Source organism: Arvicanthis niloticus, chromosome 9, assembly GCF_011762505.2.
Source record: "Arvicanthis niloticus isolate mArvNil1 chromosome 9, mArvNil1.pat.X, whole genome shotgun sequence".
Lineage (NCBI taxonomy): Eukaryota > Metazoa > Chordata > Mammalia > Rodentia > Muridae > Arvicanthis > Arvicanthis niloticus.
In genome coordinates this window covers 21,733,078-21,751,313 of record NC_047666.1, presented here as the reverse complement: position 1 = coordinate 21,751,313, position 18,236 = coordinate 21,733,078, and the positions used below count along the sequence as shown (strand labels likewise).

Genomic DNA, 18,236 nt, shown 5'->3' with positions numbered 1-18,236 from the left:
CTCCCTCCTGGAGTCCTTTTCTCCAGGGTTGGTTAGATGGTCTCCAGAAGAGGACACCCTCACCTGCCTCCATTCCCTGAGCTCTAGATGGAAGGATTTTCCTCCGTTCCTGTTACCACAGTTGTTAACCATCAGAGCCTGGGCCCTGGTAGCTCTAAAGAGCCAGACTCAGCTATCGACATCACAAAGCCAGTTAAACACACTAGTAAAAACCAGATAAAAAGAGATCTAATCAAACATTAGGAACAGAAACAAAGAGTTCTAGTGACATTCCCCACCCTGGATCCTGATGTGAAATTGAGGTTCAAATCTAAGCAGTACTGGTCATGATGTGGCCCTGGGTCCTTCATCCTGGGTTTTTGGCCAGGTAATCTGACAAATTTCAGAACTGTATAAAGTCTCTCTATGGAAGACAAGCTCCTGCTCTGGCTGGTGACAGTGCCCCAGCCTTTTCCTTTTCCCATCACGAGATTCCAGGGGACATTCAATTTTCGGACTGTTACACTATCTTCAGCTTGTCCTCGTTGCCCCTGTGCTGTGCAGATGTCTTCCATCTCTTCATTCAGCTGTGGACATCCTGAAGGTGGGGTGTGAGGGACTCCAGTGCTAGAGCTTTTGTTCACTTATCTCTTCAAAAGTGTCTGCATATGCCCTAGAGGAGGGTGGGTGGGTGTTGAATGGTAGACAGAATTAAGTTTAGGAATGAGCTGCAGAGGCACCTCTACCAATTAACCAATCAGGAAGTGCACACAAAAGGAATTGTGTCAGCCCTGATAGCCACTGACCAGCTGAACTAGAATAGGCCCAGATATCAAAACTCTTCTAGCTTGCCCTTCATTCTCCATGAATCTGTCTCAATTTCTTTCCCTCCCTTTCTGCCTCTGCCTCTCTCTCCCTAAGACTGAGAAACTCACCATTCCTTAGCCATCCATCCACACAAACATCTAGATGCTATAAAGGGAACTGTCCCAAAGCCAGGGCTCTAGAGGGGCCATCCACATAATGTCAGCCAGGGCTTTGAAAATAAAACAAAACAGCCATGCCTAGCTACTGAGCTCAGATTTCTATTGACTATGGTTTCTTTGCTTACTGGAGACAGTATCCCTCCTCCACTCCCTAGGCTCTGGTCCCCCGGCCCCAGGAGGAAACAAGGTGAACAGAGATAGAGGGCAGAGTCACCATTCAAAGCAGTCTGCACACCTAAACTGGGAACGTCCACTCCATTGTTTCCAGCTGGACTGCAGACAAGCCACACCTCCCCAGGCCTATCTCTGGGTCTTCATTCCCCAAACTTCTCTCTGCCCAGCCCTTTCTTGATCTTCTGCTTTATTCATGAGTTTTCTGATACTCATGCTGTTTGATCATTCAAACAGACACACACACACACACACACCAAGCCCAGTACTCGTGTCTCCTTTGTCTGTGTGTCTCTAGCACCCAGCGCTGAACTGTACACTGCACCCACATTCCAAGTTCTAGGTACCACCTGAAGATTCAGGCAGTGATCATGATAATGGATTAAGACACGTTTTCCTAAGCCAAACAGGACGCACACCAAGCCTCACAGCAAGGTACATTTCACAGAGCCTAGGAGGAATCATCCATGAGCGCCAACAGGGTGTGGCATCAGAGGCCTTAGTTGGTCCTGAGTCTGACACTCCACCCCACCACTCTGAGCAGGGTATTTTCTGGATCAGACTATTGAAACCTCAAACAGAAGAGATGCCCAGGTCTTGGATTTGGCTTTTCTTCCTATCTTTAATAACTTAGGGAAATCTGCTTCTGACATGAGCAGCTGGTGACCTAGGACCTAAGTGACAGAAAGATTGGGGTGGGAAGGGGGAACTGTTCTGCAGGGGCCTCCAAGTTCTCGTATGGACTCTAAACAGGAAATGCTCACTCTGGTACACTCTATGAATCAGCCCTCACCAGAGGGCTTCCCGGACCCCTAACAAAACAGAGTCCCCACACCACCCAAGGGGAACTCACTCCATTCAAGTTTAGCGAGCAGCCTGCTTCAGTGAGTAGACTCTGTGGAACAGCTGAGCGTGAAGGCAGAGTACACAAACGTGCAGGGATTTGGCCAAAGGAGTCAAACACGGCCCCTCAGAGCAAGACGCCACAGAACCAGCAAGGATCAGATTTGGCTTTCAAAGCCAAGGCTGCTTTTAGGGAAACAGGATTCTAAGCTGGTGAAGTGACCAGCTGTAAGCTAGTGACAGGGGTCAGCAGTGTCCTCCAAACCTGGTTCTCCAATACTCCAGTATGAGAAGTATTAAAATCCCTCAACAAAGTTTACCTTTAATAGGTAAATGTCTTTGGAGACTATGCCTGAGAGAGCAGGCATAGTCTCCCGTGTGGGAGGGGGAGCATGTATTCTCATCCCTCACCAAAGTCCCTTCTTCATGTCCGAACCTCTCTCTCTTCCAGGAAGGGGTGTTAACTGCGGTCCCTCCACTATCCTCCCAGAGACTAAGTGCTGTCCCAGCCTGGATTAGGCATACTTAAGCTCCATTTAGCAGCAAGAACAGAGTGACTAGGGGCCAGTGTCTGAGCCTTTGGTAGCTGCAAGCAAAGCAAAAAGGAGAAGAAAACCCAGGGCTGCTGACAGACAGTTTTAGATCCCAAGTATGGTACAGGTTAAAAAAGAACAGTTTAGGCCCCCACTAATCTAGTCAACAAATCTCAGATCACATTCACTGAACATCGACTGAGTCTCGAACCCCCTTACCTTTGTAGCGAGAAGAGTGTGTGTTCTGAAATCCAAATGTTTATGTGAATGTTGGCCCCACCACTAACAAGCTGTGTGATGTAAGGGAAACATTGCAGCCTCTCTGTGCTTCTGCATGAACTTCATAGTGATAATACAATATCAAGCGAGTCAAAACTCATGGACTGAGCATAGCACGGAGCAGGTACTTGGTCTTAAAATGGACAATTATCCTATTAGTTCACCACACTGGCCTGCAGAGAAGGCAGCTTGCTCTTCCTGTAGGACTGATCCTTGCCCAAAGTCACAGAGTTTACAGGTACAAAGCTGGGATTTGAATACAGACAATGCCCAAAGCCTAAGAGCTCAGCAGGTATTGTGAGCATGGCCCTATACCAGGCTCAGTATGTGGGTACCAGTGGAGAGGTGAGCAAGGGGTCCCCTGCTGTAAATTCTACAAACAGGACACTGAAGAAAGGAAGGAGACTGGATAGGGTGGCAGGGAACAATGACACTGTCCTAAGAAATGGAGAAAAGCTTCATCCAGAAGAGACTGAGTTCTAGACCAAAAAAAAAAAAAAAAAAAAAATGATGAGCTGTTTGCCAAGCCACTGGGGGTGGGGAGGGTGGGGTCAAGAGGTCAGAACAGCAAAGGGCCAGTGAGTTGGGATGTGTTGGGAGCATGGCAGAAGGGCTGGAGGGTGAGGGTGGGCAGGGAAGCCTGGGGCTGGTGTACAAGGTCACAGGTTAGACTTCATCCCTCAGAGACTGGCTCAGGGCTGCAGTTAATGACTGACAGACACCTGTAGATCCAGATCCTTTCTGTGAGCAATGGAGAACCAAGAAAGGTGCTGGGCAGGCCAGTAGCCTGGTAGGAAACCAGCAGTGGAACTCTGGCCCTGGGGTTGCAGGTGGGGGCTGGGGTAATCCAAGACAGAGCTGAGGAAAGGGTGAGTTGGAATCCTGGCTCTCCATGAACCCTTTTGTTAAGTCAGGGTGACCCAATGAAAGCACTAGCATTAATAGGCCAGATAACGGCACTGCGGGGAGAGGGCTCTCCTGAACAGTCCACCGAGTGAACATCCTCCCCCACTCACAAGGTGATGGCCAAAAGTAACTCCAGATACTACCAGACTGCTCTTAAGGGACACAATTAAAACACATATGGCAGACACACACATGCACAAAATACAAAATAAAATAGATCTAAAATTAAAATTAAGCTCTGCCATCTTTACTACTTGGTTGACTGAGTTTTTGACTTTGGTATTTTGAGACCGAATCCTGTGGAACAGCAGGTTGGATTCAAACTTATTTTGTGACCACAGATGACCTTGAACTCCTGATCCTCCGGCTTCCACCTCCCAAGTGCTAGGGTCCCCAGTGTGCTACAACACACCTGGCCCACTATCTATATTTCCAAAGAGAAAACAGCCACAAGAAGGCATCACCAAGGTTGGTGGTCTGACCCTGGCTTCCTTGACACAGGACTTGACCTCAAGCCAGCCTGCAGTAGCAGAATAATAATTTGACTGCCTGTAGGGGAAGGAGGGGCTGAGACAGTGCGCAACCAGCCGGCTGGCTGAGTAGTATCCTCTTCACTGAGTTGAGCCGGCTCTAAATAAACGATTTGGATTTGAACGAAATCGCGACGTATTTGCTATAAAAGGCAAAGGCTTGGTCTCCCTGGGTGTGAGCAGGCAGGAGGCGGCCGACTTCTTGCTCAGACTAAACTAAGGAACCATCTGTAGAACTGGACTTGGGATGTGCAGCACAGACCAGCTGGGCTCCAAATTCACAGGGGACCCTTTGCAAACTTCGAGGCTCAAGGCCGCTTACTCCCTCATTTCCTTTTGTCCATTTTTAAAGCCAGAACTCCTAGAAGTTCCTGCCACAGGCTTGAGGTTGGAAAAAGGAGTTTAACTAAGTAGCAAAAATGAAAGTACCCAGCCGGCTCGGCCTCACCTGCTTCAGAACTTTACTGGTTGTCTTCATGCCCCGCCAAGGATCGCTTCCCTCTACCCCGAGTCATCAGGACCCCTCACCCTAGAGACTGAATGACTCCCTCTCCAGCAACAGACCGTCACAGTTAAAGCTTTAGGGGGCGCCAACAGCCTTTGAACGCCAGCCACAATCCACTCCGATCTCGGGTATCTGGGGGGTGGGGGAGTCGCTAAATAAGTGTCAATAGTTCAGTGTCTCCGAGAGGACCTAGGTAAGTACTTCACTAGGCCTGCTTCAGTTGGATTGGTCTGAAGCAAAGCCCAAGTCCACCGCCGCCGCAGGCTGACCCGCTCAGGCAAGCTCCGGAGGTTGGAGCAGCTAGAGAAGCGCCCTGATTTGGAACTCACTGGCTCTCCAGAGCCCGAGGCAGAGGGTTAAGAGTGGTCTGACCAAGCCAAAGAGGAGCAAGAGGCTGGGGACGCCAGGAGAAGGAGGAAGCAAAAGAAGGCAGGACCCGGTGCTAACACCTGGACTGGGGTTCGGGAACAAAGCGGTGGTTCGGATCCGAGGAGTTCCCGCTCAGCCGAATTAGGGTGTCCCTGCGCCCCGAGCGCGCTTCGGGGAAGCAGCTTACCTTCTCTAGGACCTCTGGCGCGTACTTCCGGGGACCGAGCAGGGGGGCCTGGAGTGGATCAGATCACCTAGGGAAGGGCACGGGAATGTGCTGCTGAGCCCTGTGGCTGGGGCACCCGCGCGCCAGAGAGCAGTTTGGGGTGGCCCTCCTCCGGGCTGAATAAGGAACGCGCACACCCGACCTCGGGACTCCTCCAGCCCTGCACACTCTAGAGGAGCCTGAGTCCGTGGGAGGAAAAGGTTGTCTCATTTCCTTCGGTCTCCCCCGCTACCCCACCCCACTCCCGCCCCTCGGCTCCGGACCTGCCCTCCCTCCCGCTCCCCGCCCCCTTCCCCACGTGGGCGCCGCGAGACGCGAAACCTGAACGGCTGCTCCAACTTAGTTCAACTTTGGCAACTCTTGCCTGCCTCCCCGCGCTTTCCACCGTCCCCTGGGTTACGTGATCTCCTCATCCGCGGTTCCCACCTTGTCCCGAACTTCCAACCTTTCCCTTATTGCTGTAAGGAGCCCAGATCTGGAAGCAGACATCCAATCCTACCCCCAACCCTGGTGGACTGCACTAGTTGAGCCAGCTTTAAAACCCCAAGTCCAGACAGGAAATAACCACTTACTTTGTTAAATGTGATCGACTCTTTTTTTTTTTTTTTTTTTTTTTCTGAGTGGAGAGTTTAAAGCCTGATGCATAATCTCCAAGGAATGTTCGTGTGTATCAGAAGACAGCCATTACAACTTTTTGGCCTTGCTTGCCTGGGTTTGAAGTTTTGTTTGTTAAACTACAGGAGTAGTTAAAGAGTGGCCACTGGACACCGAGCTTGGTGCAGAACAGGTTAAAATGAACCCAAAGGGCATCCTGTTCCTAGGCAGTTAACACAGGTAACTGGGGCAAAGAAAGGAGTGGACCAGAGTCTTAATGGCAGAGCTTCCCATGCTGTGAGGACAGTCTAGACAGACAGGCAGGCTGTGCAGCCCAGCCCTGTGAGAGACAGGGAGGAGGAGGGGAAGCCCTGCCAGCCCAAGAAAGAAAGGGTGTTGCTGGGAGCCAGGGCAACTGAAAACCAAGGACTCAGATGGTGAAGAAATTGGATGGGGTGATCAGGGATCCAAGTGGTCATCAGAATCCCAGGCCCTCGGGAACTGCTATCAGAAGCATAATCTAGAAACAGCTGCTGTTCCCCTGCCCTTCTGGGCCTGATTAACTGAGAGTCTACATTTTGACAGAATGCCCGGATTCAAATACTTTTCACTATTAGGAAGTGCTACTTTCAAGACCACTGGTGGCACAGTGGACTGAATATATCAGACCGCAAAGCCCTGGCTGGACATTAAACTATTAGGTTTAAGAAATGAGGAGAAGGGACCCAGCTCCACTCATACAACCACTGAATTGGTCTGAGGAGGGGCTCCCATGAGTGCGTCTGAAAGTCTCCACAGGTGATCTAACAGCGACAGAGCTGAGAGCTATGTTCTACACCTGTTCGAAAGGTGCTTGCTTTATTTAATCTTGAAATGCAGCGCTTTCCCCCAAAGAAAACAAGTTCAGGGTCCTGATGCAAACACAGACCAGTTGTCTTCTCATATGGAAGCTACTGGTCTGGTGGGAAGGGCCTTGCTTCCTCGGAGCCTCGAGCGACCAGTTCTAGCCTTGGTCAGCCACTAAACTACTCTCTGAACTTAAATAAGGCCTCTTCTCCGGACTTCAGTTTTCTTATCAGTAAAACACACACACACTTAACCAACTCCAAATTCCATACCCAGGCACTCAGCATGCTCCCCATAACTGGCCGGCTGTATCAGCAGGCAGATAGAGGTGGCACAAAGGATTCGTGATGTAATGCTGTGTTTGCTGCCACCTGGGCAGTGCACCCTGGGATTCTTGAGATCACAGGTTGGATCTGGACCACACACAGAGCTGATGCTCGTATGTGGGATGAAGGGATGGACCAAGCACAGCTGCTGGGAGGTGGGCAAACACCTTCTCAGGGACCATTTGGCTTTAGACTGTTTTAAGGAGAACATTTGGATCCAGTCCAGACCCTATGCATTTGTCCCCTAGGGTGAAGAAAGGACATTGGAATACTCTGACCCCATTTTGCTTTGGATATGTTTATTATTGCTTCTAAGAAATGCCAATATAGGCTGAATTCTTAGAGTATGCTTAGTCCTGCTGAAATGTAGCCTTACTCTGTGATAATGAGCAGACACCATTGAACTGCTTTTCAGCAGCGTTGGGGACTAAAGCTATCATCTACATAGCTCCGTCTCTTGATGCACAGCCTTGGTGATATAGACAGGGGATGCCCACACGCTAGCCCCCACTGCATCATGCACAGGGCCCCCTAGATTCCAGCGAGCAGAGCAGGGACCACCTGCTGACAACAGCACAGACAAATATGTGCAGAAAATCTAGAGCCCTGGAGCTTCTTCAGTTAGCAAAAGAGATATGGTTATTTAGAGCTCCCTATAGCATCCCTTTGGGGCACAAATACTGTAATGGTAACAAGATTTGAGCGAAGGGTAGCTGTGGCCCTGCCTTCCTTTAGTCCCGCCCCTACTGCTCCCACGTCAAAAGCTCTGTGTGTGCTCACATGACAACAGTTTGGTAACATTACAGAAGTTCATGTGGCAAATGCATACTAGTTATTGCCTCCAAAAAAAAAAAAAATACAACCTCAGCTAGATATGGTGGCTCAAGACCAATTCCAGAACATGGGAGTCTGAGGCAGGAGGATTGTCATGAGTTTAGATGAGGTAGTAAGCACCAGTGTGAGAGGCTTTCTCAAACAAACCAAATCGTTTGAGCCCAAAAGGGTAACAATGCTTGCTGCCAAGTCTGGGGATCACCAAACTGAATCTCGAAAGTAGTACTCTGACCTCCATATTCTCTCTCTCTCTCTCTCTCTCTCTCTCTCTCTCTCTCTCTCTCTCTCACACACACACACACACACACACACACACACACACGTGAAAAGACAACAAAATGAAAAATAAAACCAAACAACAATGAAAACCCACTGACCTGGAGGCTTCTCATTTACTAATGAGCAGAGGACATGACGACGACACAAATCTGGATGGGAAGGGCAGAGGAAACAGCTCCAAGCTGAAACTAAGGGGAGCCTGTAGACCACATTAGTGCGCTCCAAGACAACACACTGCTGAGGAGGGTGTGCTGTCCCTGATTTCTCTGGCACCATGGTGTGCATGTACTTACCAATGCAACTCAACTTCCCTGTCACTTCCTGGACACTGCCTGTCCATCACAGACAATGGTCCTGGTCACCCTAGGCAACATCAATGCACATTATACTCAGTACTCTCCGGTAAACTGGCCTCAAATCACAGGGCAGGATCCAGACCAGAAAGCTTTTTAAACAAGTACATCTTGGGGGTAAGTGTGGAGTCAGGGTCTACAATCCTGTTTGTAGCCATGCAGAGAAAGACCCCAGGGCCTCAAACACCAGGAGAGTCTAAGACAATGAGAACCACAATACCCCAGTCAAGTCTGGACCCCAGGGCATGTTAACGCCAAGCTGGGAATGATGGTGTATGTCTGTAACACCCCTTCACTCACAAGCTCCCCACTCCAGACACTGAAGCAGAAAGCTTCCCCTCGGCTCCAGGACAGCTGGGCTACAGAGTGAATCTTAAGCTAGCCTCAAAAACAGAGAGACGCCCACCCTAAAATAAAAAACAGTACAAAACAAATAAATCAATGGAAACAACAAAAGCTGAGTCTGGAATATGAGACTCTCAGTTTCTTTTCCTGTGGCTATAGTAAAATACCCTGACAAAAGCAATTTTGCCCATCATGGCAGAGACTCCCAGCTTACAGGAGCCAGTCACAACACATCTGCAATTGAGAAAGGGGAGCAGCTGCGTAGTGGTGGTGCCTCCTAGCACTGGGAGGCAGAGGCAGGCAGATGTACGAGTTCAAGGTCAGCCTGGGTCAGAGAAATCCTGTCTCAAACACCCAAAAAAGGAAAGTAAAGGAAAGGAAAGGAAAGTAAAGGAAAGGAAAGGAAAGGAAAGGAAAGGAAAGGAAAGGAAAGGAAAGGAGCAATGGCAAAGCCATACTGGAGCTCTGTTCACTATCTCCATGTTACTCAGTCCAAAATCTCCTGGCAGGGACTGTGTCGATGTACACAGACATTAGTCTTCCCACAGAGACTAATCCCCTAGAGGCATTCCCATAGGTCTTTCACCCTTGTGATCCTGCAGACCATCAACCAACCAAACAAATAACAATGTCTACTGCACCCACAATCCCAGTACTCAATAGGCTAAAACAGGAGGCTCCCGGTGAATCAGGGATTGCATAGAGAGTCCCAGCTTACCTCAGAAACAGACACTACGTCCAAATAACAACAAAGGGAAAAGTAAATGAACAACAATCCCTGGGCTCGCCTTGTCTCTTGACTGGCAAAGCCAGCCCTTGTGGTTGAGAGGAAGAAATCTGGTTCCCTCGTGAGAAAGTATGAGTGATTGAAACCAGAGTCTGTCCCCTGTCCTGTGGCAATGCTTTTACAAGAAGCTGCAAACTCGCAGCTCTTATTAGTCCCAGAAGCAGTAAATGATCTCCAGAAGCAAGGCAGGCGTGTACAGCAAATACCAGGAGACAAAGGAAATTGCCTCATGGCCCTACAAGATGCTAATGCATGGGCAGACGGAGACACTGATGTCCCCTCAATGATGTCACTCGAGAAAAATCAGGAGGCTGAGACATTTCTTTGAATGCTCTGCCCTACAGTCATTCTGTATCTATTCATCTTGGCAAAAGTGAACTTGAAAAGAAAATGTATAGTCTTTTATGAGGATAGGGGTTCTCAGTTGCCTAGAGTGTGTAAAGTCCTGACTTCAGTCCCAAGCACTACACAGAACTGGTGGCACATATCTGTAACTCCAGCCCAGAGGGAGGTGAAGGTCGGAGAACCATAAATTCAAGGTCATCCTCGCTACAGAGAGGCATTGAAGCTATCTTGGGCTACATGAGACCATGGCTTTTGTTTGTTTGTTGTTTTTAAATCATCAACTAAATAAACCATCAAACAAACTGTTAGTTTTGGTTGTGCGTGATGGGGCACACTTATAACAAGACACCTTGGGAGGCAGAGGCAGGAAGATGGTGATTTCGGAATTATACCCTGTTATGTAGTGACTTTGAGGCCAGCCAGAGCTGAACCTACCCCAAAACAAACAGAAAGCCCAATACAAAGTGTTAGCTTTGGAAAGGCAGGACACCCAACTCCCCTCTCTCTTCTCTCGATTTCTTTGTCTTCCTTTAGTTTTTCTTTTCAACCTAGTGACTCATTTTTGCCACTACATTACATAGCAAAGGGGTTTCTGTTAAGTCCCATGGGCCATCATTAACCAGGTGACATTTAAATTCATCCAACCTTTGTCAGCCTTTTAAAGCAGAGCTAGTCATATGGCAGTGTTAGCTACTGTACTAGCCAGGGCTCTCTAGAGTCACAGAACTTATGGATAGTCTCTATATAGTAAGGGAATTTGTTATGATGACTTACCGTCTGTAGTCCAACTCCCCAATAATGGTCAGTTGTGAGTGGAAGTCCAAGAATCTAGTAGTTGCCCAGTCCCACAAGGCTAGTTGTTTCAGCTGGTCTTCTGTAGAAGTGGATTCCAACAGATGTGCTGGTAAGTAAGTGCAAGCAGTTGAAGGAGAGTGAATCTTCCTTCTTCCAATGTCCTTGTGTAGGTCTCCAGCAGAAGGTGTGGCCCAGCTTAAAGATGTGTACCACCTGCCTGGATCTGAGACTTGTTTTGTCCCAGGCTGACCTTGAGCTCAGAGGTCTCCTTGTCTTAGTCTCCTGGGATTAAAGGTGTATACTACCTTGCCTGGGCCTAAGCTTTTTTGTAGCCACTATGCCTCAAGATCTCCATGCCAAGATCCAGGTCAGAAACTTGTGTCGTTCATCCTCAAGATCTGGATCACAGGTGAGCCCTACAATTCTGGATTGTAGTTCATTCCAGATATAGTGCAGTTGGCAGCCAGGAATAGCCATTACAGCTACTAACATCTTCTAGTCACCAAGAATGTCTTACCACTTATTGGTAGCTCCAGATTATACCAATATTAAAAGAAAGAAGAAGAAAGAAAGAAAGGTGGACGAAAGGAAGATCCTATGAATTTATTCGTGTTGTGTGTGAATGTGTAGGGCACACATGGGCATTAGCAGAGGGCAGAGGACAACTTGTGGGAGTCAGCTCTCTCTTCCTCCCTATAGGTTCTGTGAATAGAACACAGGTTGTCAGGGTTGGCATCAGGCTTCTTGACTCACAGAGCCATTGCACTCCCAGGTACCAATCTCCAAGTCTAATGAGTATTTCTCTCTTGTTGCCAGACAAATGATCATTGACAGATAATACTCTCCAAGCTTCTACCTTCTACCTATAGATAATACTTCTCCAAGCTTCTACCTTCTACCTTCTACCTTCTACCTATAGAAAATTGTCTTCCCTGCCCAGAAGTGAAGCTTCTTGGGGGATAAAAGAGGCAGAAGACAAGACTCAGTTGTCTAAGTCTATCTAGAATCCCTTGGAGGTCTCCTATCAGAAATCCTGCATATTAGATATTTATATCACAATTCATAACATTAGTAAAATTACAGTTATGAAGTAGCAATGAGATAATTTCATAATTGGAGGTCACCACAATATGAGGGACTGTATTAAAAGGCCCCAGCATTAGGAAGATTGAGAACCACTGCACTAGAGGCTGCTGGCAAGATGGCCAGTCGCTAAAGAGTTTGATGTTTAGGCATGAGGACTTGAGCTCATATCTCCAGAAGTCCTGCCAAGTTGAATGCAGTAGCTATGTCTGTAATCCCAGCACTCCCAGCCTGAGATGGGAGGGGGAGACAAGAATCCCCAGAGGCTGCAGGATCAGCTGACCTGTCAGGAGAGAGGAGGTGGGGAAAGGCAGGAAGATGGGGGATGACACTTGAGACTGTCCTCTTAGCTTCTGACACATGCTATTAAATTCAAAAGGACTGGAAGGCAGACCATTCAAAACTTACCACCACCACCCCGCAGCCCCCATCTTTTTTTAAAAAACTACTTTTTTGGTTTTTTGTCAGAGTGAGTAGCATTGAACCTAGAGCCTTGTGTTAGTGTTAATTGTCAACTTGCCAGAATCTAGGATAGTGATAGGTGAACACACCTTTGTGCAGACTTATCTAGGTCAAGTTAGCCTCTGGGAAGCCCATGAGGGTTATCTTGGTTGCATTCACTGATCTAAAAAGCTTGATTGCATTAACTGCAGGCAGGACCATTCTCTGGGTGGAGATCCTGGATAAGTAAATGGGAGAAGAGAAAGGGAAGTAGGCAGAAGGCAGCATTCCTCACTCTTTGCTTTCCCCCTGCAGACTCAATGTGTCGCCCTGGCTGGAGCTCCACCCGGAATGGGCTGTTCCTGGAAACAGATAAAGCAAACCCTTCTTCTTTGTGCTGCTTTTTCATAGCAACAGAAATGTAACTAAGATGGCGAGGCAAGCTCAGCACCAAGGAGATGTATTTATCCACAGCCTCCACATCTCTCCTAGGAAGAAAATTCATGGTTTGAATAAAAAGCAAGAAAAGTGTGTAAGGCCGGGCGGTGGTGGCACACGCCTTTAATCCCAGCACTTGGGAGGCAGAGGCAGGCGGATTTCTGAGTTCGAGGCCAGCCTGGTCTACAGAATGAGTTCCAGGACAGCCAGGGCTACACAGAGAAACCCTGTCTCAAAACAAACAAACAAACAAACAAAACAAAAAAAAACCCAAACAAACAAAACAAAAACAAAACAAACAAAAACAAAAAGAAAGAAGAGAAAAGAAAAGTGTGTAATAACAAATAAATGTGAAGTCAAGGAGCTCAAAAATCAGCACAACCATCCTGAACAAGGAGCTGTGGCCAGAGGTCCATCTTATGACTGCCGGCCGCACCTGATATGGAGCTGGTTTCTATAGCTCTGTGGGAGGTGTGTACTCCATAGAGGGGTTTATATGAAAGGTAAGTGGGCAAGTGGAACAGAGGGGAAAAAAAATTCCAGTCTCTCGGTTTCCTTGAGGTTAGAAAGGTCTTAAGGGCTCAACAGTTAAGATTATTTGCTACTCTCACAGAGGACACCAGTTTGGTTCTCAGTATCCCCTTCTGGCAGTTCACAATCACCTGTAATTGCAGCTCCAGGAGATCCAACTAATCCAGAACTGACCTTTGTGGGCATTCCGAGACACACATACACATACACATACACATACACATACACACACACACACACACACACACACACACACACACACCCCACACACGCAAAAAAAAAAAAAAAAAAAAAAAAAAAAAAAAAAAGCCAGGCTCATTCGTCTCAACTGGATTTCTGTACTAGGCGTTCTTTAAGATAGCAAATGCGGTTGGTTATATTTACACTATATTCTATGGTGAGCCATTTGCCTCATTTGAGTGGCTTGCCAGGCTTCACGGAGCCCTAGGCTTTGCTTGTAATGAGATGTGAAGTGCTGGCTCTAACCCTTAGGCACGTGGGAATTTGGGTGTGTGTGCGGTGGGGTGGGGGCTGGTGTTCTCTGAACTTCAAGCCCCTACTTGCCAAACCTTTCCTCTCCGATTCACTTCCTCTATCCTTGTCTTTAATCATTCTGTCTCCTTCCCCTCTGCTTTGAACATGCCCCAACCTCCAACAACCATTTAAAATGTGTTGAAGCTATCATGGACCATCACACAGAACTTCCTCTAAGAACTAAAAATAGGATCCTGATATGACCCACCAGTCTTTCTTTGGGCTATTTACCCAGGAGATTTGAATTCAGTTTGCTAAAAGATGTCTGACTTTCATGTTCCTTGTTACACAGTGTAGAATAGCCAGGCCATGGAATCCACTTGTGTCTGTAGCAGATAGCTTAAAATGTGGGTGTACGTCCATGGGGATGCTATTCATCATTTAAAAAGAAAGAAGTCATGCCATTAGTGATGAGGTTGGAATTAGATGACATTGCGCTAAGTGAAATGAGCCAGGCACAGACAGACAAATTCTATACACTTCCATGTATGTGTGGAATTGAAAGTGGTCAAGCTTAGAGGCAAATAGTAGAATGTTGGTCATGGGTCTGGGAGGTGAGGGAAGTGGGGAAAGAGATGATGGCTCAAGGGTATAAAATATCAGGTAGATGGGAGGAATATAGGATTTTTTTTTTTTTTTTTTTGGTTTTTCGAGACAGGGTTTCTCTGTGTAGCCCTGGCTGTCCTGGAACTCACTCTGTAGACCAGGCTGGCCTCAAACTCAGAAATCTGCCTGCCTCTGCCTCCCAAGTGCTGGGATTAAAGGCGTGCACCACCACCGCCCAGCGGAGTTTTTCTAACTTCACTGTACAGCATGGTGAATACAGTTAGCAGTGGTATTGCACGTTTCAGGTGTGGATTTGGTCTAATGCTTGTATTATGTTCATTGGGTTCCCAAAATTTCACCAGAATTTGAATTTAAGATGCTGAATTTGAGTTTTCTTGTCCCCAGTTGGTTCTGATGGTAAATAAAATTGCCAGCAGCAATGTCTGGGCAGGGAGACAGGCAGAACCTTAGGATTTGCTGGCTAGGGGACCGAGAAAGGATGGAGAATTTAGAACCACCTTGCCAGGGGGTGGGATGAAAGAGTAAGGTCCAGGCCTGAAAGGTGCAGAAGAGAGAGCATACCAATCATGTAAGAGTTGGGGCAGAGTGGCCCCAGGCCCCCTCCCTTGGGTCTAGGGCAGCAAAGATGGAATATAGATTTTAGTAAGTAATAACTCAGGAGTAACGGAGGAGAGGTGTTAACCACGTGGAAGTTTGGGACTGGCCCTGCCATTGAGTTGTTTAAGGCATATTAAAATATAAAGCTGTGTGTGTATATCTTTCATTTGGGAACCCAGAACATTGAGGTGGGTTGTGAGAAACTCGCTCTGCCGCCGACACCGGGTGGTAAGAGTAGAGCTTAATTGGCAACTACAACACATTTCAAAATTGCTGAGAGTAAATTTTAAATGTTTTTCCCACAAGGAATAAGCATTTGGATGTGTGTGTGTGTGTGTGTGTGTGTGTGTGTGTGTGTGTGTGTGTGTTGCATGTGTGCAGTTGTCCATAGAGGCTGGAAGAAGGGCTGTGTAGCTCTGAAGCTAGAGTTGTAAGCAACATGAGCTGCCTCATGTGGGTGCAGGTCCACCAGAAGAGCAGCAAGTGCTCACAAATGCTGAACCATCTCTCCAGCCCCAGAAAAAAGATTTGAAGCCAGGTATGATGGCTTATCCCAGCACTCTAGACTGCCGAAGCAGAAGATAGCAGTGTGTCTCAGGCCAACCTGTGGTTCACAGAGAGGCACTGTCTCCAGAAGAAATCCAAAAGTTAAAAAAAAAATGAATAGATGTTTGAGACAATGTGTCTGTTAACTAGTTTGATTTACTTATCAAAAATTACATTCATAAATCATAACATCTTTTCATTGCCTACAAATATGTAATTATTCATGTACATTTATAAGAATGTAAAATACACAAAATGGATACAAATTAAATATTAAATAATTACTATTAAATAGCTTCCTGTGTCCTACGTTCTTTTCTAGATATTTCTCTGTATTTTTATTTCATTTGGGATTTTTTATACCCAAACTTCCCAGGCCACCGTGTGTCTTCAACCCTGCACTTTCTTAACTGCTATTTAGCTCTCAGTTCATGGCAGTATGACTTTTGTACCTAGCACTCTCCTCATCACTCTCCATCAGCACCATCTCCCCCACCCTGCACTGGGTTCCCATCTCTGCAGCATGAGCTGCCGCCCACCTCCTGTCCTTCATCCATCCCTCCCTAACTCCAAGATCCAGGCACCTCCTAACAAACACAGTGGACCCGGTTACTGTGATGCCTCTAGGACAGCAGAGACTCCTTAGTGTAGCACACAAGGCCCTTCAGAGTGGGCATGACCTGTCCCCTCCACCCAACAACCTTTCATGCTGGACACTCAGAAATGCAAAGTGCCCCTCTGCCCCTCTGCCCCTCTGCCCCTCTGCCCCTCTGCCTCTTTGCCTCTCTCTGCCCCTGCCTCTCTCTGCCCCTGCCTCTGCCTCTGCCTTCCTAGTGCTGAGATTAAAGGCCATTACCACTGTGTCTCGCCAATTTTTTTTTTAAAAAAACCTTCTTGTTTGTATGGGTGTTTTGCTTGCATATGTGTCTGCCCAGCAAAGCACTGTGGTTCTTCTCTGTGACAACAGGCTTTTGGAAAAGCTAAGAGTGGTGGCACAGGTCAGTAATCCCAGCTACTCTGGGAGGCTAGGCAAGATAACTATGAATTAATGGCCATTTTGAGGTTTTTATCAAGATCTTGCTTCAGACTAAAAAGGACTAAGAAAAGGACAGAGATGCAGCATTTGCTTGTCAGATCAGAGAGGCTCCATGCTCCATTCACAGCAATAAAGAAAGACGAAAAATAAATTAAAAAAAATTAATCTGGTAATGCAGTTCAGTTAGTAATATACTTGTCTACAGCCACAAAACCCTAGGTTCAATCCCAGAAGCATATACATTGATGGAGTAGCTCACACCATAGCAATTACATAGTGAGAATCTGTCCCCAAAACAAATAAGGCAATCAATAAATAAATCTGTCATCTAATTATGAATTTGTAATTACATAATTATAAAAGCTGAGATGCTCATGAAGAAGTGACTAGAATCCTCCCAAAGAAAGACACCTCCACCAGGCAGGCCTCAGCCTCACCTTCCTCCTTCTTCCCGGAGAAGACAAAGACCTGAAGTGCTCAGAGGACTCCGTAACCCCGGAACAGGACTGGCTCCCAGGGCGAGCTTCTGTGAGCAGTTAGTTGACTTGAGCTGCTGATGCAGGGTGTTCTCAGAAGCCATACTAACCCATGCTCTCGCTCATGGATAATTCTAATCTCATCTATTCTTGCCCACCCAATGAGAAAACGAAAACCATGGTTGGGAGAGGGCAGGAGATAGAAGCTGCAGGTCATGCGTTGAGTGGCAGCTAAATCCAGCGAGAGGAAGCCAGGGCAAGTGTAATCCTTTCAGGAAAGCAAGTATTACTGGAGGGGAGCGGGCTGCCAATGCAACTTTGTTCCAAGAATAAATAGCACATTTTGCCTCCGTGTTTGCTTTTCTCTCTTTGATCCCCTGGAGCCCCTGTGGAAATGTCTGGCCAGCGATTTTCCTGCCCTCTGAGGCTAGAGAGTAGAAGCCACAAGGGCTCGCTTGAGATTCCTTCAACCAGAGCCTAAGTGGGGCCTGCGCTGGAGCCACCCAGGCTTGTGGAAACCTGGAATCCAGATGTTTCCGAAAGTTTAATCACCACAAGTATGCCACAGTATTTCCAAACACGTTGTCACGATGCCCAGAAGCCGTTTTAAAGAGAGTAATAACGGCCAGAGTCTATTTGACCAAAGTCACCGGGAGTCATGGGAGTTGGAAAATGAGAAACTGAAGGCAAAGCTCAAGCGGGATAATGTTTAACTCTGGGTCCCAGGTGAGGCAGATGCCTGCACACGGCCAGGCTGACAAGCGTGGCCTCAGCCTGGGCAGTTCACGGTTCAAGGGCTTTGGAAACCACAGTCCCCAGCTATTCACACAGCTGCCCTTTCTGTTCCCAGGGTGCTTGGTTTCAAAAAGAGGCAGAGAGACAAAGAAAGCTATGAGGGCCTTAGCATCAGGCCTCCTGTTCAATGCTAATTCTCCCTCTTATTCATAGGTCTAACCAAGGCACTAGGTTCTGGGCTGGAGAGATGGTTCAGTGGTTAAGAACACTGGCTGAATTTTTAGAAGAGTACAGTTCCCAGCACCCATGTACATGGCTCCCAACTGCCTCCAACTCCAGTTCTCCAGAACCTGACACATATGTGAATACAGACACATATGCAAGCAAAACACCCATACAAACAAAAAGGTTTTTTAAAAAA

At 47.4% G+C, this 18,236-nt stretch overlaps 1 protein-coding gene across 3 annotated transcripts in view; it reads right to left on the bottom strand.

Moving 5' to 3' along the window:
• The window catches only part of Eva1a (eva-1 homolog A, regulator of programmed cell death), a 62,762-nt gene extending 45,248 nt beyond the window's left edge, over positions 1–17,514 (bottom strand). Inside the window, exon 1 of one of the 3 annotated variants that reach the window (XM_076939930.1) lies at positions 17,042–17,514. In XM_076939930.1, coding sequence (XP_076796045.1) covers positions 17,042–17,184 — 143 coding nt within the window. In that variant the 5' untranslated portion in view covers positions 17,185–17,514. Of the gene's footprint in view, positions 1–5,288; positions 5,558–10,810; positions 11,753–17,041 lie in introns of those variants that run through there. The other 2 variants (XM_076939933.1, XM_034511258.2) reach the window with 2 other exon arrangements.
• Positions 17,515–18,236: the final 722 nt, after the last annotated feature.